This window comes from Salvelinus namaycush, chromosome 42 (assembly GCF_016432855.1).
Source record: "Salvelinus namaycush isolate Seneca chromosome 42, SaNama_1.0, whole genome shotgun sequence".
NCBI classification, from domain to species: domain Eukaryota; kingdom Metazoa; phylum Chordata; class Actinopteri; order Salmoniformes; family Salmonidae; genus Salvelinus; species Salvelinus namaycush.
In genome coordinates, this window is record NC_052348.1 from 11,886,936 (window position 1) to 11,913,090 (window position 26,155).

The following is a 26,155-nucleotide window of genomic DNA, read 5'->3' on the forward strand; positions in this document are numbered from 1 at the left end:
CTGCAAGTCACCGGATGTGCTACTACCTCTAAACTAAAAATAGAACAATGCGCTAGGATGGTCAAGAACTGTTTTTGAAGGGGAAGAGGTCATGCAGTGGCTGTGGGGATCTGTAGTAATTAAGTCTGCTAATTAGCAGCTGGGTAGTCTCTCTCTCTGTGTGTGTGTGTGTGTGTGTGTGTGTGTGTGTGTGTGTGTGTGTGTGTGTGTGTGTGTGTGTGTGTCCTCATTATGTTCATATCTCCTATGCAAAAACAAGCTAGCTGGATGCAGACAGCAGCTCCTCCGTGATGCATATTGCCTCACCCAGGCTCCATCCATAATGCTATTTATAACCATCCATGTTGTTTCAGAAAAACACCAAGCCTCCTGCTCTCCTGCACATCAGCCCATATGTCGGGAGTTGAGGGTAGTATGCAAAACCGATAAGCCTCGGTGTATACTTTAACCACATTTTGTATCGTAGATATGTAGTGGTGTCATTATGTTATGTGGTGTACTGTTTTTATGTGTAATCTTAATGTGTTTGTACTGCAGGAAGAGTAGTTGCTGTCTTGGCATCAGCTAATTGGGATCCCTAATAAATACGAATAATTTAGTATGGTTACATGCAGAATATAATATGATTATTGTGAATGGTCAGATGAATATAATAGTTAGATTTAAGTGTTTTACATGCTTTGCAAGAAGAACGATTTCCCTAATAATCCTGTTTTTACATGGACACGTCTAAACTCAGGCTACCTGATGGGACTTTGATACATGCAGAAAATCAGCAGTGACCATGTTATTTTCGTGAAGCTTATTTAATTCTAAGTTTGGACATAAAGTTTGTATTTGAAAACAATTTCTAAGATGCATACTTTTTAAAGTTTTTCCGAACTCACTTCACTCGTGCAGTAGAAGGAACGCTTGTGCTGATCGTGCTAGCACACCCGCTGATCAAATATGCAGCTATAACTCTGATTTTAAGACCTTTACATGTCCTAAAAATCAGACTGATTGCTCACAAAAGCAGGTGTTTTAATTGGCTAATGCTTACTTCGATTATGACCTGAAGCCGATTTTTAAGATGAGCCTAATAAGGTGTTATCATGACTATTGGTATATTCAACCTTCTGCCATAATCAGTTTAATATCTAATTATTAGTGTGCATGTAAACACACACACTGCCTATTATTTCATCATCACCTGTTGATCTGGTCTTCTGCTTTTAAAGGGCAGACATCTCTCCCATGTCTGTAAGTGGTCTATTGTCATGCAACTTTGCACTATAGTCTAATTAAAACCAGAGCTGGGTTCAAATACATGTGTATTTCAGTATCTGGTGTTTGAGTATTTTCAAATACACAGCCCAAAATGAGTACTTTGAATGGTTATATGTAATAACCAAATAGTCTACCAAGTTGTATTTGAGTCTTTTTCAAATACTTATTTCAAATACCTGGGTTTAATGCATATTTGAGTCAGTGTATTTGAGTCTTTTCAAATACTTTCCAAGTTTTTATCTGTACATCTATTCTCGTTCCCAGGAAGAGTCTATGAGAAAAGAAGTTTCCTGGAAAACTGTTTTGAGAAGATATGTAGATAGCACCTATTTTTGAAGGTTTTACTTAGAATGACCGTGCTTTGTTGATGTAAAATATGTCTCGTTCTCAGAAAGATCAGCTAGCCCCTCCATATCAGAGAGCAGATTTGGAGGTTTCCTGGAAAAGCAAAAAGGGACTCGTCAGACTGTCTAATGAGGGTCATTTCCTGACCGCCCCTCACCCTTTCCTCTCGGGCGGGATGGCCCATTCAGCTGCTGAACCAACACCATGTCAGATCACTACTATAGATAGATAGCACCAATGGTCTAGACAGCAGAAGCACCAATGTCCGGTCTTTGACTGAGTAGCTTTATAAACCCAGGAAAGTCTCCTGACCAACATGACTTGACCAAGATCTGACCAGAGTTGATATTTAGAGTGTAGTTATAGCTAGCACCCATTGTTTTCCTGGTCAGGTCACATGTTCAGGAAAAACACCAGGGCCCACAGCCACTCCAGACTCCAGGGCCCACAGCCACTCCAGCCTCCAGGGCCCACAGCCACTCCAGCCTCCAGGGCCCACAGCCACTCCAGCCTCCAGGGCCCAAAGCCACTCCAGCCTCCAGGGCCCAAAGCCACTCCAGCCTCCTGGGCCGTAGCTGAATCAGTCAGGTTTAATGTGTGGCTACAGGGGGATCAACGGCTCTGTAAAACAGGGCTGCATTCCCACTGATAACGATACCCTGACTGAGTAATGAGAGAGAAGAGCCTGCCTTAATGCCTAGCCATTTTCATCTTGACAGAGTAACGGCAGTTAAGCTGTGGAATTTCCATCTTCCATCCCCAACTGCAGCAGAGAAATGGCCAGCGATAAAAGAGGAAGGGAGAGATTATGGTCAAATATCTCTGTGCTCCCTGCTATCAAAGGAACTCGCATCTGTTTAGTCAGATGAAAGAGAAGAGATGGATTGTTTTTTAAATTTAACTGTTTCAGCTGCTACCTTGTTTTAGGCCTATAGGCTGGTCCCTGGTCTGTTTGTCCTGTCTGTCTTGCCACCTCGCAAGACAGCACAAATGGGACCAGGCTAGACTGCAAGCTATAAATCACATGGTGAAGTTTACAAATCTGATAAGAAAAGGAAATGCACTGTTTTTACCTCAAAGGCTAACCCAATAGAAAGACTTCCAGGATGTGTGGTTATCGGCTTTACAGTGTGAGAGGAATCTAAACGTACCAAACAATATTTTGTACAGTTCTGAGACCAGGGTTCTTGCTATATATGGTGCCTGTTGATTTCTAGCACTACAGTCAGTGTAGAGCTGACCATACATTACAGTGGACCGGATAAGGCCCTGTGCAGCCGGCCGACCGAGCCCACCTCTTCCTCTGTGTGATTACAACTCCTCGCTGGTAGTTTTTCTTCTGCTCCTGGGGGGGAGCAGACGTGCTGTGCAGTAGTGAGTTTTTTAATAGGCAGGCAGGCAGGCAGGCAGGCAGGCAGGCAGGCAGGCAGGCAGGCAGGCAGGCAGGCAGGCAGGCAGGCAGGCAGGCAGGCAGGCAGGCAGGCAGGCAGGCAGGCAGGCAGGCAGGCAGGCAGGCAGGCAGGCAGGCAGGCAGGCAGGCAGGCAGGCAGGCAGGCAGGCAGGCAGGCAGGCAGGCAGGCAGGCAGGCAGGCAGGCAGGCAGGCAGGCAGGCAGGCAGGCAGGCAGGCAGGCAGGCAGGCAGGCAGGCAGGCAGGCAGGCAGGCAGGCAGGCAGGCAGGCAGGCAGGCAGGCAGGCAGGCAGGCAGGCAGGCAGGCAGGCAGGCAGGCAGGCAGGCAGGCAGGCAGGCAGGCAGGCAGGCAGGCAGGCAGGCAGGCAGGCAGGCAGGCAGGCAGGCAGGCAGGCAGGCAGGCAGGCAGGCAGGCAGGCAGGCAGGCAGGCAGGCAGGCAGGCAGGCGAACTCCGTCCCTCCCTGTGGACCTCCCCAGTCCTCATGCGACCTGGCTGTAACATCAACAAACCTACACAGAACAGTAGTCTGAAAGCAGCTCTCTGTGCATGGAACATATCAACTGAAAGGAACTGAAGTGGAACATCAACGTGAGGTCTGTTTCACAGCTCAGACAGCATGAGGTGCTGGCTGTTATGGTGATGATAACACCGCAGCATAGAGGAGGTTGCCATGTATAACCAATCACAGCCGTATTTGTAGAAGCCGACAGTCTAAAAATGTTTTGGTCCCTGTTGTCCAACTCAGTTTTCTATTACTACGACAACCAACATGATATGTTGACTCTTGTATGCCTAGTGAAGCAGAGTGTGTACCAGTCCTAGTGGCCTAGATAGATGAAGTGAGTGTTTAAACAAGTAGTTACTTAGCTGTACATTTAGCCCTAGAGAACAGTGTGATTGAGTAGACGGTGATATGAATATACTATGATGTAATAAGCCTGTAGGTGTTAATTGTTCTGATGGAATGCCAGCCCTGTGTGCTCTCTAATGGAGAGGACCATAATGGGAAAACATTCATTAAGCGTAATTGCAGAGGGATGTAGGCACACACACACACACACACACACACCAGTACTCGTACGTACACACACTCCTAATCTAATGATGCAACACCCCACAGTGAACAAAACGTCTGGAAGCCATAGTTTTAATCCACAACTGCTGGACTAGATCATATTAGATCAGCTATGGCCCCCTCTGCTCATTTCATTTGTGTGTGTGTATGTGTGTGTGTGTCACTAATAGCATGAAAAAGGCAGGGTTGTGGAACTAAATGTTAATGAGTTAGAATGCAGTCAACAATGTCAGATCATCGCTCCTTTTTATTTAAAATTCATTGATTTAATAATGCATTTTTGATTAAAGAGACCTGTTTTTTTTTTTTTTTCTCTCTCCAACCGTGTAGAAGTGTAATTTCTGCAAGTTGGTCATTAATCACTATTTGTGCAATAAGAGAACTCACTGGAAAGATATTTGGCCTGGGCTTAAAGGAACATTTTCAACACATTAAGATGCTGGATGTGTTTGATAAAGGATATTACTAACAGAATACATTTGACGCTGTGCATGTCTTTGTAACTAGGCAGTATTGGAAGTGCAATGGTATACATTGTAAACTTCAAGCACTTTCATGTCTGTTTCCCCCCCAAATATGTGTGGTTCTCCAATCCCCTCTAATCTGCAATGTCAACTCTGGTCCTGTGTGAGCAAATGTAGAATTGTTCTTACTCACAACTTTAAGGAAGCTCACCCCCCACCCACCTTCCTCTTTCTCTCTCCCTGCTGAATCCCATTTGATTTTGTCTTCCTCCTCTTTCTCCGAGCGTGGTATCGGGGGAGGATGTGCCTCTGAACATCAGATCACTACTACCAGTGACTCTGCACTTCAAACCCTCACATTGGCCTATATCAGGTCATAGTTAGCTGTAGGACTGTCACATCATAGGCTACCTCAAGCTGAGGAATTGACATTTCTTTCCTAATATCTTCTTCTGTTTGGAAAGAGGATGAGGTCTCGTTGACGCAGAGGGGGTGTCAAAACCTCAGGACTTCAAAATAGTGTTCTAGCAGGACTTTTAAGATACGTTTTCTTAAACCTTTCTCCTTAAGGGCTGGTTTCTCTTTTATCTTTGTGAATTGAAGAGGTCTTGTCTTTTTCAGTCTCGTTTACTATGAGAAGGAACAATGGTTTACCCCTGTGGTCCTTGCTGAAATATTTGACTTGGCCTTTTTCCACTGGCATCATCTTCACCATCTCTTGTGCTTCTCTCAGCTACTGCGTGAATTATCACATCACCTCCTCTCCTCCCCTCTCTCAATACAGCAGTCCATAGCTGCAGGGCTCGCCCTTATGATGCCATCGTCTTGTTAATAGTTGGTTGGGGAGATCATGGAAGCCATTATGCTGCATTGGAGAGGAGGGCAGTCTCAGGGAGTTGGAGTGAGTCATGAAACTAATGTGAAAACGAATTGTGTGTGTGTATGGGCTGTGAAGACAGTTAAGCTGAGCTATCACCCTGATCAGTCTGACAGTGTGGGGCTCTCAGTAGAAAACAAGGCTGCAGGACCTCCAGGCTTGTTTATATCCTCTCTGCCTTAAATCACTACTCTCCCTGTCTCTGTCTCTCTCTCTCGTCATCCCCTGTCTCTCTCTCTCTCGTCATCCCCTGTCTCTCTCTCTCTCCTCATCTCCTGTTTCTCTCTCTCTCCTCATCCCCTGTCTCGCTCGCTCGCTCTCTCTCTCTCTCTCTCTCCCCATCGCCTGTCTCTCTCTCTCTCGCTCTCCTCATCCCGTCTCGCTCGCTCTCTTTCTCTCTCCCCATCGCCTGTCTCTCTCGCTCTCCTCATCCCCTGTCTCGCTCGCTCTCTCTCTCTCTCTCTCGCTCTCCTCATCCCCTGTCTCGCTCTCTCTCTCTCTCGCTCTCTCTCTCTCCTCATCCCCTGTCTCTCTCTCTCTCTCTCTCTCTCTCTCTCTCTCTCTCTCTATCTCACGATGAAGCCGTATCATCGGTTAGTGTCTTCTTCATCACAAGCTAATTTCCTCTAAGCAGTTGTCACCCCCCCCCCCATGGGATTCTTTAGGTGATGGGGTTTTGTATCTGTTAGTTTGAACAGTTTCAGCAGCTGATGTCAAGGTGGCCTCGCTGGGCGGAGAAGTGAGGGCTCGCTCATCACAACAGTGGAAATATGTGACGGTGGCGACGCCATGTCCGACGTCACCGTGATGAATGTTTGATTTGGAGGTGGGCTTGTAGGGAGCGAGCTACGACTTTTAATTGCCTGTCAGAGACTGATGTGTGAGCTAAGTCACACCCCTCAGTGGGAGAACAGCTCGACAGCAGCTAGCGACGGTCAGAGACCTCGTTAAAGCGATCCAATTAAAAGAGCTGATGGAAACGGAAATCGGCTACAAAGGCAGCGAGCGTTTCCTCCTTGCTTCAGCCGACTAGTGATTACTGTGGGATGTGTTTATCACCCATGGCAGGAACATGGACATGACATATTTGAAGATGACTCTGACATTTTCACCACTTACCCTGCAGGGACAGATTAACACGATTCTGGATGTCTGTAAAAAAAAAAAAACAATTTTTCGGGTGGTCTAGGCATGATTTTGGATTGAATCCTGCGAGAAAGTCTGTGGTCATTTTGAAACGCTAGGGCCCGTCACGCAAGAATTGCCCCTGACACGTAATCCTTCACCTAGTTTGAGAGAGTGCCGGGATTTCTGAGTCCAACTACAATGTCTCCAAAACCAGCTCTGACTAATGTGTTGCGTTGGAGTTCACAGTAGAGACAGAACAGAGGGGAAAACATGCCCTTTAAACCACTTCAGCCAAACATTTACATATTTCTGTTACAGCTGAGCTTGAATAGTAAACCACGTTCCAACGTCTGCTTAGTGTCAATGTATGCATCTACATTGAGTGTACAAAACATTAGGAACGCCTGCTCTTTCCATGACACAGACTGACCAGGTGAATGCAGGTAAACTCTACGATCCCTTATTGATGTCACTTGTTAAATCCACTTCAATCAGTGTAGATGAAGAGGAGGAGAAAGGTTAAAGAAGGATTTTTAAGCCTTGAGACAATTGAGACATGGATTGTGTATGTGTGCCGTTCAGAGGGTGAATGGGCAAGACAAAAGATGTGCCTTTTAATGGGGTATGGTAGTAGTTGCCAGGCGCACTGGTTTGAGTGTGTCAAGAACTGCAACGCTGCTGGGTTTTTCATGCTCAACAGTTTCGCGTGTGTATCAAGAATGGTCCACCACCAAAAGGACATCCAGACAACTTGACACAACTGTGGGAAGCATTATAATCGACACCCTGTAGAGTCCATGCCCCATCGAATTGAGGCTGTTCTGAGGGCAAAAGGGGGTTGCAAGTCACAATTAGGAAGTTGTTCCTAAGTGTATGGCAATTTAATGAACGAGATGGCGCTGCACTGAATAGCTGCAGTCTTACGGGCTCCAGACCAATTCTGCTCTCTGCATTGTTGGGAAGGGCCCGTTGGGAAGCATTTCACTGTTAGTCTACACCTGTTGTCTACGAAGCATGTGACAAATAATCATTTAATTTCAGTGAAGTCAGACAACATGACAGCTGTCTTAAGTCCTACGGAAATAGGTTGCCATGGTGCCTTCTGGGACACCGCCACAGCAGCAAACAGCAGCTAACAGCATGTGTGAGATGTATGCACTTTGTGCTCTGTCTCAGCTTTGATTCCTTTGTCTCAGTGCCTCATTCAGGCAAATTACTTTTAATTCAAAGGATTCCACCCGTAGAATGAATCGTGATTTCATTAGGAGAGGAAGAGAAGCATTTATAATGAAGATAATGGAAACACACACACACACACACACACACACACACACACACACACACACACACACACACACACACACACACACACACACACACACACACACACACACACACACAGACACACACACACACACACACACAGAATGCGTGGCAAGGAATAAGTTACTCCTTAAATATTTCAAAAACTCCATACCATTTGTATTTGGGACAAATCATTCACTAAACCTTAAACTTCAAGTAAATCTTGTAACAAATGTGGAAATTGAGCAAGTTGAGGTGACTTAACCGCTTGGAGGAACCCTGGATTGTAACCTGTCATGGTCAAAACATGTTGATACAACAGTAGCTAAGATGGGGAGAGTTCAGTCCATAATAAAGGAACACCCATGCATACACCCATGCATCAGACACCCATGCATACCTCACAAGACATGCCACCAGAGGTCTCTTCACAATCCCCAAGTCCAGAACAGACTATGGGAGGCGCACAGTACTACATAGAGCCATGGCTACATGGAACTCTATTCCACATCAGGTAACTGAGGCAAGCAGTAGAATCAGATTGAAAACAACAGATACACCAGATACACCTTATGGAACAGCGCAGACTGATGAGACACAGACACAGATACACGTGATAAGACACGCGCTCTACACACACCGGCACATGGATGTTGAGGTGGTGGCCTGAGGGAACACACTGAATGTGTTGGGTAAGATGTAATATAAAGTCATGTTTTATTTTAATCAGTATTTAACTGTCTTATGTTGCTGGACCCCCAGGAAGAGTAGCTGCTGCCTTGGCAAGAACTAATGGGGATCCGTAATAAATACAAACACAACTTAAAAACACACACACACACACAGTCAGACGGAGAAGAACAGGCAACAGTAGTGCTGTATATGAGTAGCCTGGCTTCACATCACTGTGTCTACTTCAGGTCATTTGAAGAGAGCCACTTCCCCTGTGGTTCAATTTGTTTCTGGCTCTGATCTTCCCCTGCATCACATGACCTCATCCATGGCTGCTGTTGATCTTATCCCCATGTACTCCTCTCCTGCCCCTAGGAACTCTGACTACCCTCTGTGATCTCCACTGGTTCTACCCTCTGTGATCTCCACTGGTTCTATCCTCTGTGATCTCCACTGGTTCTATCCTCTGTGATCTCCACTGGTTCTATCCTCTGTGATCTCCACTGGTTCTACCTTCTGTGATCTCCACTGGTTCTATCATTTTACATTTACATTTTAGTCATTTAGCAGACGCTCTTATCCAGAGCGACTTACAGTAGAGTGCATACATTTTATTACATTTTACATACTGAGACAAGGATATCCCTACCGGCCAAACCCTCCCTAACCCGGACGACGCTATGCCAATTGTGCGTCGCCCCACGGACCTCCCGGTTGCGGCCGGCTGCGACAGAGCCTGGGCGCGAACCCAGAGACTCTGGTGGCGCAGCTAGCACTGCGATGCAGTGCCCTAGACCACTGCGCCACCCGGGAGGTCAATCCTCTGTGATCTCCACTGGTTCTACCTTCTGTGATCTCCACTGGTTCTACCCTCTGTGATCTCCACTGGTTCTACCCTCTGATCTCCACTGTTTCTATCCTCTGTGATCTCCACTGGTTCTATCCTCTGACTACCCTCTGTGATCTCCACTGGTTCTACCCTCTGATCTCCACTGGTTCTACCCTCTGTGATCTCCACTGGTTCTATCCTCTGACTATCCGCTGTGATCTCCACTGGTTCTATCTTCTGACTACCCTCTGTGATCTCCACTGGTTCTATCCTCTGACTACCCTCTGTGATCTCCACTGGTTCTATCCTCTGTGATCTCCACTGGTTCTATCCTCTGTGATCTCCACTGGTTCTACCTTCTGTGATCTCCACTGGTTCTATCATTTTACATTTACATTTTAGTCATTTAGCAGACGCTCTTATCCAGAGCGACTTACAGTAGAGTGCATACATTTTATTACATTTTACATACTGAGACAAGGATATCCCTACCGGCCAAACCCTCCCTAACCCGGACGACGCTATGCCAATTGTGCGTCGCCCCACGGATCTCCCGGTTGCGGCCGGCTGCGACAGAGCCAAGAGCCAAGCGAACCCAGAGACTCTGGTGGCGCAGCTAGCACTGCGATGCAGTGCCCTAGACCACTGCGCCACCCGGGAGGTCAATCCTCTGTGATCTCCACTGGTTCTACCTTCTGTGATCTCCACTGGTTCTACCCTCTGTGATCTCCACTGGTTCTACCCTCTGATCTCCACTGTTTCTATCCTCTGTGATCTCCACTGGTTCTATCCTCTGACTACCCTCTGTGATCTCCACTGGTTCTACCCTCTGATCTCCACTGGTTCTACCCTCTGTGATCTCCACTGGTTCTATCCTCTGACTATCCGCTGTGATCTCCACTGGTTCTATCTTCTGACTACCCTCTGTGATCTCCACTGGTTCTATCCTCTGACTACCCTCTGTGATCTCCACTGGTTCTATCCTCTGACTACCCTCTGTGATCTCCACTGGTTCTACCCTCTGTGATCTCCACTGTTTCTATCCTCTGTGATCTCCACTGTTTCTATCCTCTGTGATCTCCACTGGTTCTATCCTCTGACTACCCTCTGTGATCTCCACTGGTTCTATCCTCTGACTACCCTCTGTGATCTCCACTGGTTCTATCCTCTGACTACCCTCTGTGATCTCCACTGGTTCTATCTAAACCTGATGGTTGCACACTGGCACAGTCCCCCTAATCATTAGCCCTAACTAGGCCTGTTCTATTCACTGGGAATTCTGGTGGTGTAGGGTCGACTTCTAATAACTGGGGACCACTGCAATTAGCCTAGTAAGGCATTTCTACCTCTGGGTCTGTATTCACAGAGATTCTCAGAGTAGAAATGTTGGTCTATGATCAGGTCTTATTCATTCCTGTCTTATTCATTATTATCTGAAAGGCAAAACTGTTCCTAGATCAGCACTTCTACTGTGAATATTGGCCCTGGTGTTTTCCTACTGCCATTAGCCCTACAATTCCCCACCTAATTCCATAAGTTCCATGGAGATAGGTTGTTTGTGCTCTGCTCAGCTGTTGTGCTTGTGTTCACCCATGATTAATTTAGAATGGCCTCGGGACTGAACAGCCAGGCTAAGAGGCTAGGTTACGCAGAAGGGGATCTGGTGACTCCTGGAACAAAGACAATGGTTAGAGGGAGAGACTTGGATAGAGAACAAGAGATGACGAGAGAGCAGTTGGAGAGATGACGAGAGAGCAGTTGGAGAGATGACGAGAGAGCAGTTGGAGAGATGGCGAGAGAGCAGTTGGAGAGATGGCGACAGAGCAGTTGGATGGAGAGAGAGGAAGGCTGTTGCTGCTGTGTCTCCCTGCCTGTCTGGTCTGGCCACATGACCTTCAACACACCGGATACACAGGCTCCCTGGGTAGAACAATCCCTCCCTCCTATGATTCACCATTTCTGTGCAGTTTGAGAGAGGGGCTAATATCCATTTTGATGCCCATTGCTTCTTTTTTTGTGTTATGCTAGTGTGGATATTCAATCAATCAATCAAATTGAATTATAAAGCCCTTTTTACATCAGCCGATGTCACAAAGAAAGTGCTGTATAGAAACCCAGCCTAAAACACCAAACTAGATGTAGAAGCACGGTGGCTAGGAAAAACTCCCTAGAAAGGCTGGAACCTAGGAAGAAACCTAGAGAGGAGCCAGGCTCTGAGGGGTGGCCAGTCCTCTTCTGGCTGTGCCGAGTGGAGATTATAACAGAACATGGCCAAGATGTTCAAGCGTTCATAGATGACCAGCAGGGTCAGATAATAATAATCACAGTGGTTGTGGAAGGTGCAACAGGTCAGCACCTCGAGTAAATTTTTCATAGCCGATCATTCAGAGTCCAAAACAGCAGGTCCGGTACAAGTTAGCACGTCCGGTGAACAGGTCAGAGTTCCATAGCCGCAGGCAGAACAGTTGAAACTGGAGCAGCAGTATGACCAGGTGGACTGGGGACAGCAAGGAGTCATCAGGCCAGGTAGTCCTGAGGCATGATCCTAGGGCTTAGGTCCTCCGAGAGAAGGAGAGTGCGAGCATACTTAAATTAACACCGGATAAGACATGATAAATACTCCAGATATAACAGACTGACCCTAGCCCCCTGACACACAAACTATTGCAGCATAAATACTGGAGGCTGAGACAGGAGGGGTCAGGAGACACTGTGGCCCTGTCTGACGATACCCCCCCGACAGGGCCAAACAGGCAGGATATAACCCCACCCACTTTGCCAAAGCACAGCCCCCACACCAGTAGAGGGATATCTTCAACCACCAAGTTACTACCCTGAGACAAGGCCGTGTATAGCCCACGAAGATCTCCCCCACGGCACCCGAGGGGGGGTGCCAACCCGGACAGGAAGATCACATCAGTGACTCAACCCACTCAAGTGACGCACCCCTCCTAGGGACGGCATGGAAGAGCACCAGTAAGCCAATGACTCAGCCCCTGTAATAAGGTCAGAGGCAGAGAATCCCAGTGGAGAGAGGCGAACCGGCCAGGCAGAGACAGCAAGGGCGGTTTGTCGCTCCAGTGCCTTTCTGTTCACCTTCACACCCCTGGGCCAGACTACACTCAATCATAGGACCTGCTGAAGAGATGAGTCTTCAATAAAGACTTAAAGGTCGAGACAGAGTCTGCGTATTTTGGAACAGACCAATGAAAAGCTGACGTGTATGTGCTGTTTTGAGTGAAGTTGACAGAAAACAGGTAGCCTTTTACTGCTACAGTTCTTGAGGATAACGTGAGTCAGCAGAAATAGTTGACTTCATATTAAATGTTTAATGTTTCAAATCTATTACCCTAGAAACTAGGCTACTTTATGAACTATTCAGCTCTTAGGCTGCTGGAGGACTGAAATCGGAAGGCTTCGATTTTACGACTCTTTTCAGTGTGCCCACAACAATGGATTCATCCCTGTTTTGTCTTTCTATGCTGTCGTCGCTGCTCAGTCAGACCTCCATAGTGGAGGCACGGAGGTGATATTTGTAGAGTTTTACTGCTAAGTGGCGGGCGGCTCCCCCATGGTCCTGCCTCCTGCAGGTTATAGGCTGTGTCCCAAATGGCACCCTATTCAAAGTGCACTACTTCTGAACAAATGGGGAATAGGGTACCATTTGGGACGCAGCCAATAGTCTGACTCTGGGTGATTGCATCGTCGATTGAGGTAATAGATTCGCTGAGCTCTGTGTGTGGCTCACCACATTTTAGGCTAGCGGTGCTCCTACTCCAACGATGAGTTGCAAGGTACACAGGAGGAAGTGCAGCAGACTGTATTGTAGTACTTTCATCAGTCTGAGGTGTTCTGTTACTTCAGGCTCAGTTTGTAAAATAATATTTTCCGTGACCGTTCTGCTGTGGGCTGCTTGCTCAGACTTTCATGTGTTTCTTGCCAATCCATACATCCAAATCATGTCAATGTACTTTGAACTTGATCTAAATCAAAGCTACATCCCATAGATTAATTTATAACACATTTGAATTCTAAACTGCCATAATTCTAAGCTCTAATCTGAAATATCAGCAGTGAGATATGAGGTAGGCATTTCTCAATTAAACTCCGGGCCCCAGAAGACGATTAAACATGATAAATTAAGCCTATTAAAAGTATAAGCAGGCTGAGATTTTTTCTTGACTGATATTTCTCCCATCGCAGTGGAGGATGATAAGGCTTTATCTGGAAGGGCAAATATGAAGGCCAGTGAGATATTAATGGTAATTAGGAAATACTTATAAATGCAGTGAACTTTTGTTCTAAAATGGGCACGGTATCATTTGCGCAACTTCAAAGTTAGGCGAGTGGGTTATACTATTAATTATAAACTGGGTGGTTCGAGCCCTGAATGTTGATTTGGCTGACAGCTGTGGTATATCAGACCGTATACCACGGGTATGATATAACATTTATTTTTACTGCTCTAGGTAACCAGTTTATAATAGCAGTAAGGCACCATGGAGGTTTGTGATATATGACCAACATACCGGGGCTGTGGCTGTATTCAGCCACTCCACATTGCGTAGTGCGTAAGAACAGCCCTTAGCCGTGGTATATTGGCCATATACCACACCCCCCCGGGGCTTGTTGCTTAATTAAACAGAATTTGTGCCAAAAAGGACGTTTCTTTTCCTGTGGTGTTCAGTGGAAGGAAGTGGAATTGTGGTCAGTGATCGTAGTACTTGCCCATCGAAGGCAGTTTCGTTTACGTGGTTCATGAATAGCTTATCTGTTTAAAACACATATTTTACCATCTCTGGCTGTCTGACTTGTTTTTGAAGAAATGATATCTATGGTACTGTACAGATAGGCCTGGCTAAGTTCCTGAGAAAGCTGAGGTTGGGTTAGTACGTTCTCTTGTGCTTAGACCTGCTTACTCACCCAAATCCCTCCTCTTGGGGGTCCCATCACTCCGTTCTGACTGTCTCGATTTCAGCTTTAATATCAACCTTACTACAACGTCATTAACAACTCGACTGGTACAGACACACACGGCTGCTTTTTAATGTCGATGCACTGGCACTCGTGACGGTCTCAACCATTAGACTCTCATTTCAACCTTCGAGCTTTCATCCTTTTAAAAACCCCTCCGTGATGCACGCACACACACACACACACACACACACACACACACACACACACACACACACACACACACACACACACACACACACACACACACACACAGGCTGAGTGAAAACAGCTCTTTGGTACTCACACACTGACCTCCCTCTAGGCCAGTGCTGCCACCACTGTGGCCTCGCCCTCATGTGACTCCCCTCTCCCATCCTCTCTCCCCTGTCACCTGACTCTGACGGATGTCTGACTCGCCCAGAGTGTCAGGCTCGTAAATCACCTGTTACTGTGGCGAGTGCTGTAGAAAATATCCATTAACACAATCCCGACTGGGTGGGGGGGCCCCCTAAAATGCAAATGACTATGATTTATCAGCTACTGCAACGGGAGGAATGAAGGGAAGAGGGAAAGAATGTCACTGCTTTTATTTTATTTATTATTTTCGACTTTATTTTATTTAACCTTTAACTAGGCAAGTCGGTTAATTAAGAACAAATTCTTATTTGCAATGACGGCCTAACCCGGATGACGCTGGGCCAATTGTGCGCCGCCCTATGGGACTCAATCACGGCCAGTTGTGACCAGGGTCATTAGTGACTCTGAGATGCAGTGCCTCAGAACCGCTGTGTCACTCGGGAGCCCAATGGCTAATGGCCAGAGAGAGGAGGAGGAGGAGGGAAGGGCGCAATCACTTTCTGATGAACAAATCATTTACATAGCTTGCCTTTTATTTAAATAAATACATCTATATTTAAATAAAGGATTTTTGGGGCACCTAACCATCATTGCCACCACCCCACAATCACACACTTTAGGTCCTACCTCTGAGGAGTCATGGATTGGATCAGCAGCTGTATCTAAATTACATATTTGGTTTGTGTGTATGTGTTTGTTAGTGTGGGATCCATGTACGTATGACGTGAGCGTGTGTTTGTCGGGGTGGCACGGTCTGTTATCATTGCTTTTATCTCCTGGCTTGGTTGTCCATGGTGACAGGGGGCTACCCTGATTCCCCCTCAGCCCCCCCTTCTGTTAATCCTGCTTGACTCATTTTAATGGGACAGGTTCCCATCAAACACAGCTTGAGGATATAATTCCATCCCAATCAAATTGTCTTCTCACCGCCTGTCTCGTGGCAAATGGTGGCTATCCCTCTTTGCTTTCCGTCCAGTGACAGGCCCTTCTTGTTGATTCAACACCTTGCGCACCATCTTACAATATTAGTTTTGACATGTGCGTTATTTTCCTTCTTATCACTTTCTATTAGTTCAATCATAAAAATGTCATCGCCACTATTAAATAAATGACAAATCATGACATTTATAGCTTGTACAATATATTTCCAGACACAAAGAACGTTATTCCTTCCTTAGCTATAGGTCTCTCTCACACACACACACACACATACACACACACACACACACAAACCTCCATGTAGATAACCTTTTCCATGCTAAAGGTAGCATAATACATTCCTTGACATCCTGCTGCCGTGGAAATAATACGATTAATGTTTTTGGAGGCAAAACATGTTTGCACATAGTGTGTGTGCACAAACACCAGCTGAGAAACACAACACACTGGCAGCGCCTCGATTAAATGAATAATATGCATGAAAGGTAAAGTAAAAGCCAGGTTTCAAACATGAAATGCGTAACTGACAAAACAACTCACCTAAGGGAGCAATCTAAGGGAATAGCTATCTATAAAATATATATTTATTTTCTTTGAATGTACTTGTTACAAATCTTGGATTTACAACAGAAAAGATGCGTTATATAGGCCTAAACCTTTGAAAGCAATATATATATTTTTTATATATGCTGCAATCCAATTTCCCATATGGGACAAATAACATACAGTATCTACTACTACTACTACTACTAATAGAATTGGAACTGGGAAAAAATGCATTTTAGTATTAGCTCGAGTCTGAGGTTTATCACATCCTAGATGACAGTTCTGTATGATGTCTCTGTTATCATAGCTGTAGGGTGATCCTGACTAAGATGTCATGTCTGCCAGCGCCAGTTGTTGCCATGACCATACAAGATTAAAGTCAGGCTCTAAATAGGCTTCTCACCCAACCAGCCCTTCTGCTGTTGTGTTGCTGCTGCATTGTGTTTGAGCAGTATGGAGGTCAGAAAGAGGCTAGAGGAGACGACTACAGCCTGTATTCCACTCAGGACCAGGGAATATGAGCGGAGTGTAGCGAGGAGCGGAGCGTGCCCAATTTGACTGGAGCGCGAAGTGAGTTTCCCAAAAGCTGGAGCTTGGACCTTCTCGCCCGCTCCATTAGAGCTTCAGTAGAGCTCACTTCACGAGCTCAGGGTATGCCCGGCCCAGCATGCATCTGTAGTCTACTTGTGTGCTGCTATAACCCCTTGCTTTAGCTACTGTCATGGAGTTCGCTAAATATTTTCCTAAAGAATCTGATAAAACACACAGGTGAAAAATCAAGGTGACTTACAAAGATGAAAGATGGTGTACTTACTACGTGCACACACTAACAGAAAGGAACGAGGCGGGGAGCTAGCTAAGTGTGTCATTGTAGCAAAGTATTTATAAACTAAAAATCAGTTCTCTTAAGTTTTGTTCTGTTGTCTATACACGAGGCTCATTGATTTTGGCCCAATAGGCCAGGCATATTACCTCTCAAGGAGCTTTCCGTTTTGATAGGTTTATTTTACCTAAAATCATTAAGGCCTACCTACATACAACAACAACATCCCCAGTGGCTCTGCAAGCGTGGAGAGGGTGTTCTCTGTTTCTGGCCTGCTCTCCAGGCACCAACCCATGAGCCTGAACCACAGACTCTGGCCAAACTCGTGTTTCTAAAAATGAATTAAAGGCACTGTAGACTGAGCCTAATAAGACATTTTTCTTTTAATTTGTATTTCATTTTCAGTAAGTCACAGCGTATATGTGAAATGTATAGACTATACTGATTGAATAAAACATGTTGTTTAAGTAATGAGAGCTTAATGTCCCTGCCAGGCTTGTGTGTCGTACTCGCAAATGCTTCAAAATGTATTTCTTGAAATAATATAGCCTAAATAAATAAATGCTGTTCTTTTCTTAAACTACCTGTCTGGCTCCTGACCTATTTATGACGTTTAAATGCTGTTTAATACGACATGTAGCCTATTTGAAATGATGAGCGCTATTTAGTCTTTGAAATGGTTTGGTTTCAGTACTTCATAACCAAATGGTAGGTCCTGGTAGTCCCAAAAATAGATGGGTGTTGGTTAAATTGTGATTTTAATGGCCTCCCGAGTGGTGCAGCGGTCTAAGGCACTGCATCGCAGTGTTTGAAGTGTCAATACAGACCCGGGTTCGATCCCAGGCTGTGTCACAGCCGACCGTGACCGGGAGACCCATGAGGCGGCGCAGGCCAGGATTTCCTTGTCCCATCGCGCTCTAGCGACTTCTTGTGGCGGGCCGAGCGCCTGCAAGTTGTCTTCAGTCGCCAGCTGGACGGTGTTTCCTTCAACACATTGGTGCGGCTGGCTTCCGGGTGTGTCAAGAAGCTGTGCGGCTTGGCCACGGTCGTGTTTCGGAGGACGCATGGCTATCGACCTTTGCCTCTCCCGAGTCCGTAGGGGAGTTGCAGCGGTGGTACAAGACTAACTACCAATTGGATATCACGAAATTGGGGAGAAAAAGGGATAAAAGTACCCTAAATTAAGTAGTTTTATGAATGGAGTGAATTTGAAGCATCAGTTTTTTTTCTCTCCTGTGAGCAAGGAGTGGTTTTTAGTGGAGCGGTTGGGAAGGACGTGGAGTGCCAGAGCGGTCTCCATGAGCGGAATTTCCCGCCGCTCAATTCTCATACTCTGCTCAGGACCAGGCAGGGTTTTATCCTCCGGGATGTGTTTCATTTCAGGGGGTAATAATTACCCTCCGCTGTGCCCTTGTTCACTTGTCTTCACAGAATATGACAGCATTGAGGTGAAATAGGGCAGAGAGTGGAGCATCTTTCTGTATTGAAGCCCAGCCTCCATTGTTCACATCCTTGTACACATCTGAGACAACTGGATTGGATAGGTAACAGCAGTATGATAGAAGCTAGGCGGAGCTAGCTAAGCTATAGCTCAACCCATTCCTCTAATCTAGTTGTCCAGCAGGCCTGATCCACAGAGGAGCAGATGTTTAGAAATACACCGTCCGGCTTGGTCCAGGGATTTGGTTTTGCAGTTGATGTGGCCCAGGAACCTGTGCCAGGGGTTTTATGTCCTAAAAAAAGGACATATAAATAGGTGTGAGGGAAAAGCTCAGTGGCATATGCTAATCCAATTGCATTGGAGATATTGTTTTTGACTCTGTGCTTTTGAATTGCGTAGGTTGATGAATTCTCTCTCTCTCTCTCTCTCTCTCTCTCTCTCTCTCTCTCTCTCATTCTTTCTCTCTCTCTCTCATTCTTTCTCTCTCTCTCTCATTCTTTCTCTCTATCTTACCCTCATCTCTCTCTCCTCTCTCTCTCTCTCTCTCTCTCTCTCTCTCTCTCTCTCTCTCTCTCTCTCTCTCTCTCTCTCTCTCTCTCTCTCTCTCTCTCTCTCTCTCTCTCTCTCTCTCTCTCATTCTTTCTCTCTATCTTACCCTCATCTCTCTCTCCTCTCTCTCCTCTCTCTCTCTCTCTCTCTCTCTCTCTCTCTCTCTCTCTCTCTCTCTCTCTCTCTCTCTCTCTCTCATTCTTTCTCTCTCTCTCTCATTCTTTCTCTCTATCTTACCCTCATCTCTCTCTCCTCTCTCTCCTCTCTCTCTCTCTCTCTCTCTCTCTCTCTCTCTCTCTCTCTCTCTCTCTCTCTCTCATTCTTTCTCTCTCTCTCTCATTCTTTCTCTCTATCTTACCCTCATCTCTCTCTCCTCTCTCTCTCCTCTCTCTCTCTCTCTCTCCTCTCTCTCTCTCTCTCTCTCTCTCTCTCTCTCTCTCTCTCCTCTCTCTCCTCTCTCTCCTCTCTCTCTAGTTGGTGGGGGGCCAGTTTGACCTGGAGATGAACTTCATTATCCAGGAGCAGGACAGCATTGTGTGCATGGTGGAGCTGCTGGACAAGGTGGGTGCTACTCACACAAAATGAAATGGAACAATATGTATAATATAATCTATGGACTATGGTGGATGAGTTGTGGCTGTACACACATAGAAATATTTTTTTCTGCCAGTCCACCCATCGTGGTCTCATTGACTTGAATCCCCGTTCTAGTAATTGTAGGCCTATTTCTATGGGTACATGTTAGCGGTGGATGATTGTAAAAGCGCTTTGAGCATCTGGCAAATCTCTTCCTAAATCGGATCCATTATTATTATTATGTCCGATACCCAGTGTGAGCCCACGTGCCAGGCGGAGGTGTGGAGCATCTTCACGGCTATCCTGAAGAAGAGCGTGAGGAACCTGCAGGCCTGCACCGACACGGGCCTCATCAACCTGGTCCTGGACCGCGTGGCCCACACTGACAGCATGATCGCAGGTACAGCCACACCAGAGGCCAAAGTCATTTCACTCCAAAGTAACAAGGTCACCCCAGTCCTCAGTACAGTATTTAGCATGCTGACACCTACCTACAGTGTTGTCTCGTTCCCCTGGAGTGTGGATGATTGTCTCAGTCATAATCATTATCCAGTGGTTCTCCAAGTCCTGTGTTTTTAATACCTTTTTAAATCCAAAGTAATGACCACTGCCTCAGTCTGAATGATTCCCTGCTGTACAGGTATCACCCTTATAATGAGGAAGTGAGCTTGCCCTGTCTAATGCTCCTCACCTTCCCTTATCAAGCCTAGCCAGCTGACGGCACCATTCTGTGTGTGTCTGAAAAGAGACTACTTTGTCCTGCAGCAACTGAAGCACTGAGGAGGTGCGGACACCCATGGACGGACAGACAGACAGACACACACGCATCATCATCATCATCATTAGATTAGAAGTGTGTGTGCAGACCTGACAACACCACTCAGCCTCGCGCTAACCCACTGCCCAGCCAGAGAAGTGACTCCCACACCAGTCAGTAGACACAGTCACCAGCCTCAATCACTCACCAGACTCTCACCCAGTTACTAATGAGGCCAAAATAACTCTTCTAAAGCTCAATGATTGACCGCTGGCCTGGCAGAGCAGGATGATCAGCCTTAGCATAATGAAACCATTAGCCCAGGGAACATGAACATGCAGTCCAGGCCAGACAGACAGACAAACCCAGGCAACATGAACATGTAGTTCAGGCCAGACCGACAAATAAACAATTTTTACACTAATGTGCCAATCCGAACCAACTGCTCTTGCTCTGATATTTTCTTTTCACGTCGTCCTTTCAGCACGTCTCCGGCAATTATGATGTAACCAGGCCATTGCAATATGTTTTGACTCTGCTTGGCTCAGTAGTGTGAAACGGGCATTAGGCTGTTAAATCAGACGGCCTCTCTCCCTTCTCCTTCCATGGCTGGTGTGTGTCAGTCCTCTGATGCCCCAGGTCGCTCTGGGAGGCTATAGAACATCTCTGTTCACTGAGATGATAATGGTCCTCCATTGCATTAACCAGTAATGTGTCTTATTATAGGCTGAATGCCAGGGGGAGTGTGCATTGATAAGCCAATCAATACACATTACTGGCTAATGCCATGAAGGACCATTTTCATCTCAGTGAACAGAGAGAGATGTTCTCTAGCCTCCCTATACCCCCCCCCCCCCAACACAGCTAGAATCCACTACTCCACCGGATTCTTGCCGTAAGCTCTGGACCTTTGCATCGGATCATCGCTGCTAGCTAGTTGCTACCAAGTGGCTATAGTGGCTAACGCCCCTGTCCCGATGCAAGCACCAGTTAGCCGCGAGCCAGGCGCATCTCCCGGCTAGCAAACGAAATTACTATAACTACATTACCTCTTTCGCCTCATACCTCATTACCTCCTCTTTCTACATAACTGGCCTGGACCCTTCGTCGATAAGGAGCACCGCCATTCCACCACGACTGGTCTGCCGACGTAACTCCATCTGCTGTGCCCTCAACCGGCCTTTGCCGGATGTCGGAGCAAGCGCTTCTACCTGCCCCGGCCTGCTAACTTTAAACGCCGTGTCTCCTGCTTGCTAGGTAGTAATGACTACCCAGCGGCTTCCCTGTTTCATCTACTGATGTTCACTGGGCCCTATGATCACTTGGCTACATAGCTGATCCCTGCTGGACTGTTCATTAATCACTGTACTCCATTTTGTTTATGTTGTATATTGTTGTTTAGGATAGTTATCATTGTTTTAGTTTACTGCGGAGCCCCTAGTCCCACTCAACATGCCTCAGATAACTCCTTTATCCCGCCTCACCCAGCATAACTAGTGCGTCAACCTCTCATCGTCACAAAATGCCTGGGTTTACCTCCACTGTACCCACACCCCACCATACCCCTGTCTGTACATTATGCCCTGAATCTGTTCTACCACGCCCAGAAATCTGCTCCTTTTATTCTCTGTCCCCAACGCACTAGACGACCAGTTTTGATAGCCTTTAGCCGTACCCTCATCCTACTCCTCCTCTGTTCCTCGGGTGAAGTGGAGGTCAACCCAGGCCCTGCGTGTCCCCAGGCACTCTCATTTGTTGACTTCTGTAACCGAAAAAGCCTTGGTTTCATGCATGTTAACATCAGAAGCTTCCTCCCTAAGTTTGTTTTACTCACTGCTTCAGCACACTCTGGCAACCCTGATGTCCTTGCCGTGTCTGAATCCTGGCTTAGGAAGGCCACCAAAAATTCTGAGATTTCCATCCCCAACTACAAAATTTTCCGTCAAGATATAACTGCCAAACGGGGAGGAGTTTCAATCTACTGCAGAGATGGCTTGCAAAGTTCTCTCATACTTTCGAGGTCTATGCCCAAACAGTTCAAGCTTCTAATTTAAAAAATGTATCTTTCCAGAAATAAGTCTCTCACTGTTGCCGCCTGTTATAGACCTCCTTCAGCTCCCAGCTGTGCCCTGGACAACATATGTGAATTGATTGCCCCCCATCTATTTTCAGAGCTCGTTCTGTTAGGTGACCTAAACTGGGATATGCTTAACACCCCGGCAGTCCTACATTCTAAGCTAGATGCCCTCAATCTCACACAAATTATCAAGGAACCCACCAGGTACAACCCTAAATCCGTATACATGGGCACCCTCATAGATATTATCCTGACCAACTTGCCCTCCAAATACACCTCTGCTGTTTTCAATCAGGATCTCAGCAATCACTGCCTCATTGCCTGCATCCGCTATGGGTCCACCCGTCATCACTGTCAAACGCTCACTAAAACACTTCTGCGAGCAGGCCTTTCTAATAGACCTGGCCCGGGTATCCTGGAAGGATTTTGACCTCATCCCGTCATTCGAGGATGCCTGGTCGTTCTTTAAAAGTAATTTCCTCACCATCTTAAATAAGCATGCCCCTTTCAATAAATGCAGAACTAAGAACAGACATAGCCCTTGGTTCACTCCAGACCTGACTGCCCTCGACCCGCAGAAAAACATCCTGTGGCGGACTGCAATAGCATCGAATAGTCCCCGCGATATGCAACTTTTCAGGGAAGTCAGGAACCAATACACGCAGTCAGTCAGGAAAGCAAAGGCTAGCTTTTTCAAACAGAAATTTGCATCCTGTAGCTCTAACTCCAAAACGTTTTTGGACACTGTAAAGTCCATGGAGAATAAGAGCAGCACCTCCCAGCTGCCCACTGCGCTGAGGCTAGGTAACACTGTCACCACCGATAAATCCACGATAATCGAGAATTTCAATAAGCATTTCTCTACGGCTGGTAATGCTTTCCTCCTGGCTACCCCAACCCCGGCCAACAGCTCCGCACCCCCCGCAGCTACTTGCCCAAGCCTCCCCAGCTTCTCCTTCACCCAAATCCAGATAGCAGATGTTCTGAAAGAGCTGCAAAACCTGGACCCGTACAAATCAGCTGGGCTAGACAATCTTGACCCTGGACCCTAAAATTATCCGCCTCCATTGTTGCAACCCCTATTACCAGTCTGTTCAACCTCTCTTTCGTATCGTCCGAAATCCCTAAAGATTGGAAAGCTGCCACTGTCATCCCCCTCTTCAAAGGGGGTGACACTCTAGACCCAAACTGTTATAGACCTATATCCATCCTGCCCTGCCTATCTAAAGTCTTCGAAAGCCAAGTTAATAAACAGATCACTGACCTTTTCGAATCCCACCATACCTTCTCCGCTGTGCAATCCGGTTTCCGAGCTGGTCATGGGTGCACCTCAGCCACGCTCAAGGTCCTAAACGATATCATAACTGCCATCGATAAAAGCCGTCTTCATCGACCTGGCCAAGGCTTTCGACTGTCAATCACCGTATTCTGATCGGCAGACTCAACAGCCTTGGTTTCTCAAATGACTGCCTCGCCTGGTTCACCAACTACTTCTCAGATAGAGTTCACTGTGTCAAATCGGAGGGCCTGTTGTCCGGACCTCTGGCAGTCTCTATGGGGGTGCCACAGGGTTCAATTCTCAGGCGGACTCTTTTCTCTGTATATATCAACGATGTCGCTCTTGCTGCGGGTGATTCCCTGATCCACCTCTACGCAGACGACACCATTCTGTATACATCTGGCCCTTCTTTGGACACTTTGTTAACAAACCTCCAGACGAGCTTCAATGCCATACAACACTCCTTCTGTGGCCTCCAACTGCTCTTAAACGCTAGTAAAACTAAATGCATGCTTTTCAACCGTTCGCTGCCTGCACCCGCCCGCCCGACTAGCATCACTACTCTGGACGGTTCTGACCTAGAATATGTGGACAACTACAAATACCTAGCTAGACTGTAAACTCTCCTTCCAGACTCATATTAAACATCTCCAATCCAGAATTAAATCTAGAATCGGCTTTCTATTTCGCAACAAAGCCTCCTTCACTCACGCCGCCCAAACATACCCTCGTAAAACTGACTATCCTACCGATCCTCGACTTCGGCGAGGTTATTTACAAAATAGCCTCCAACACTCTACTCAGCAAACTGGATGCAGTCTATCACAGTGTCATCCGTTGTGTTACCAAAGCCCCTTATACCACCCTCCACTGCGACCTGTATGCTCTCATCGGCTGGCCCTCGCTACATATTCGTCGCCAGACCCACTGGCTCCAGGTCATCTGTAAGTCTTTGCTAGGTAAAGCTCCGCCTTATCTCAGCTCACTGGTCTCGATAACACCCACCCGTAGTACGCGCTCCAGCAGGTATATCTATCTCACTGGTCTCACTGGCCTCACTGGCCTACTTTGGCCACCTTTCCTTCCAGTTCTCTGCTGCCAGTGACTGGAACGAATTGCAAAAATCGCTGGAGACTTATATTTCCCTCACTAACTTTAAACATCAGATATCAGATATCGCTGCTGCTGTACACAGCCCATCTGTAAATAGCCCATCCAATCTACCTACCTCATCCCCATATTGTTTTTATTTACTTTTCTGCTCTTTTGCACACCAGTATTTCTATTTGCACATCATCATCTGCACATCTATCACTCCAGTGTTAATTTTCTAAATTGTAATTACTTCGCTACTATGGCCTATTTATTGCCTTACCTCCTCACGCCATTTGCACACACTGTATATAGACTTACATTTTTTATTTTCTATTGTGTTATTGACTGTATGCTTGTTTCATGTTCCATGTGTAACTCTGTGTTGTTGTTTGTCGCACTGCTTTGCTTTATCTTGGCCAGGTCGCAGTTGTAAATGAGAACTTGTTCTCAACTAGCCTACCTGTTTAAATATAGGTGAAATAAAAAAATAACTAAAAAAAACAAACACATTGCTGGGGCATAGCATTTCTCTACATTTGCGATAACGTGAAAATATGTGTACTCAACAAATAAAAGGTGATTTGGTTTGCATAGTATTTTAAGTGCTGAATATCCGATTTTAGTCTTTCGATGTTCTCTTTAGTATGAAGTGTTTTTGGTCTATTTGTAATCAATCCATAAAATGTTTTATTAGCCAAGTAACAAGAGGTTACACAATAATGTTACTTTGGTTATAGAGTTTCTCTAATATCCCTCTGTATGTGTGCTGCTTTTCACTTTGACTCTGTTCAAGTCTATTGTTTGGGTGTGGTAACTTGTCAAGTCTATTGTTAGGGTGTGGTAACTTGTCAAGTCTATTGTTAGGGTGTGGTAACTTGTCAAGTCTATTGTTAGGGTGTGGTAACTTGTCAGTTTCCCCGCTTCACATATGTCATGTTTAACCTGTGTGTGTGTGTGTGTCCCCTCCCTCTTCCAGACCTGATGGTGGACATGCTAAGAGTGCTGGCCAGCTACAGCATCACAGTCAAGGAGCTGAAGTTGTTCTTCAGCAAACTGCAAGGAGAGAAAGGCCAATGGGTAACACATCTAGTCTAACCTTCATACCGTACCGCCCTGTCATATTTGTCTTGTGAGAGCATGGGGAATGTGCTAGCAACACTTCAACTGGTAGCCTGTACACAGCCTTTTAGCCTCTCTGTGCTCTGGTACCATACATCACACTATGTAGTGCAGACACACCATCGCTGTCTATTGGGCTAATCCCAAAAACATTACTGCATTATTAATGTGTAATAACTTGAGGAGGAAGTTGCCTCTTAGCTCTGATTATGAAGGCAGTTTTATCATTCTACCTTCTACTGGGTAATGTTACGATTTAAGGAGAG

At 46.2% G+C, this 26,155-nt stretch overlaps 2 protein-coding genes across 2 annotated transcripts in view; both read left to right on the top strand.

Moving 5' to 3' along the window:
- The window catches only part of LOC120034740 (lipopolysaccharide-responsive and beige-like anchor protein), a 40,229-nt gene extending 20,658 nt beyond the window's left edge, over positions 1–19,571 (top strand). Inside the window, exon 2 of the mRNA XM_038981343.1 lies at positions 19,461–19,571. Within this exon, the coding sequence (XP_038837271.1) occupies positions 19,461–19,571 (111 nt within the window). The remainder of the gene's footprint in view (positions 1–19,460) is intronic.
- Positions 19,572–19,802: 231 nt separating this feature from the next.
- LOC120034741 (lipopolysaccharide-responsive and beige-like anchor protein) overlaps positions 19,803–26,155 on the top strand; it is a 244,439-nt gene continuing 238,086 nt past the window's right edge. The window contains exons 1-2 of the mRNA XM_038981345.1: positions 19,803–19,962; positions 25,747–25,847. Of these exons, the coding sequence (XP_038837273.1) occupies positions 19,803–19,962; positions 25,747–25,847 (261 nt within the window). The remainder of the gene's footprint in view (positions 19,963–25,746; positions 25,848–26,155) is intronic.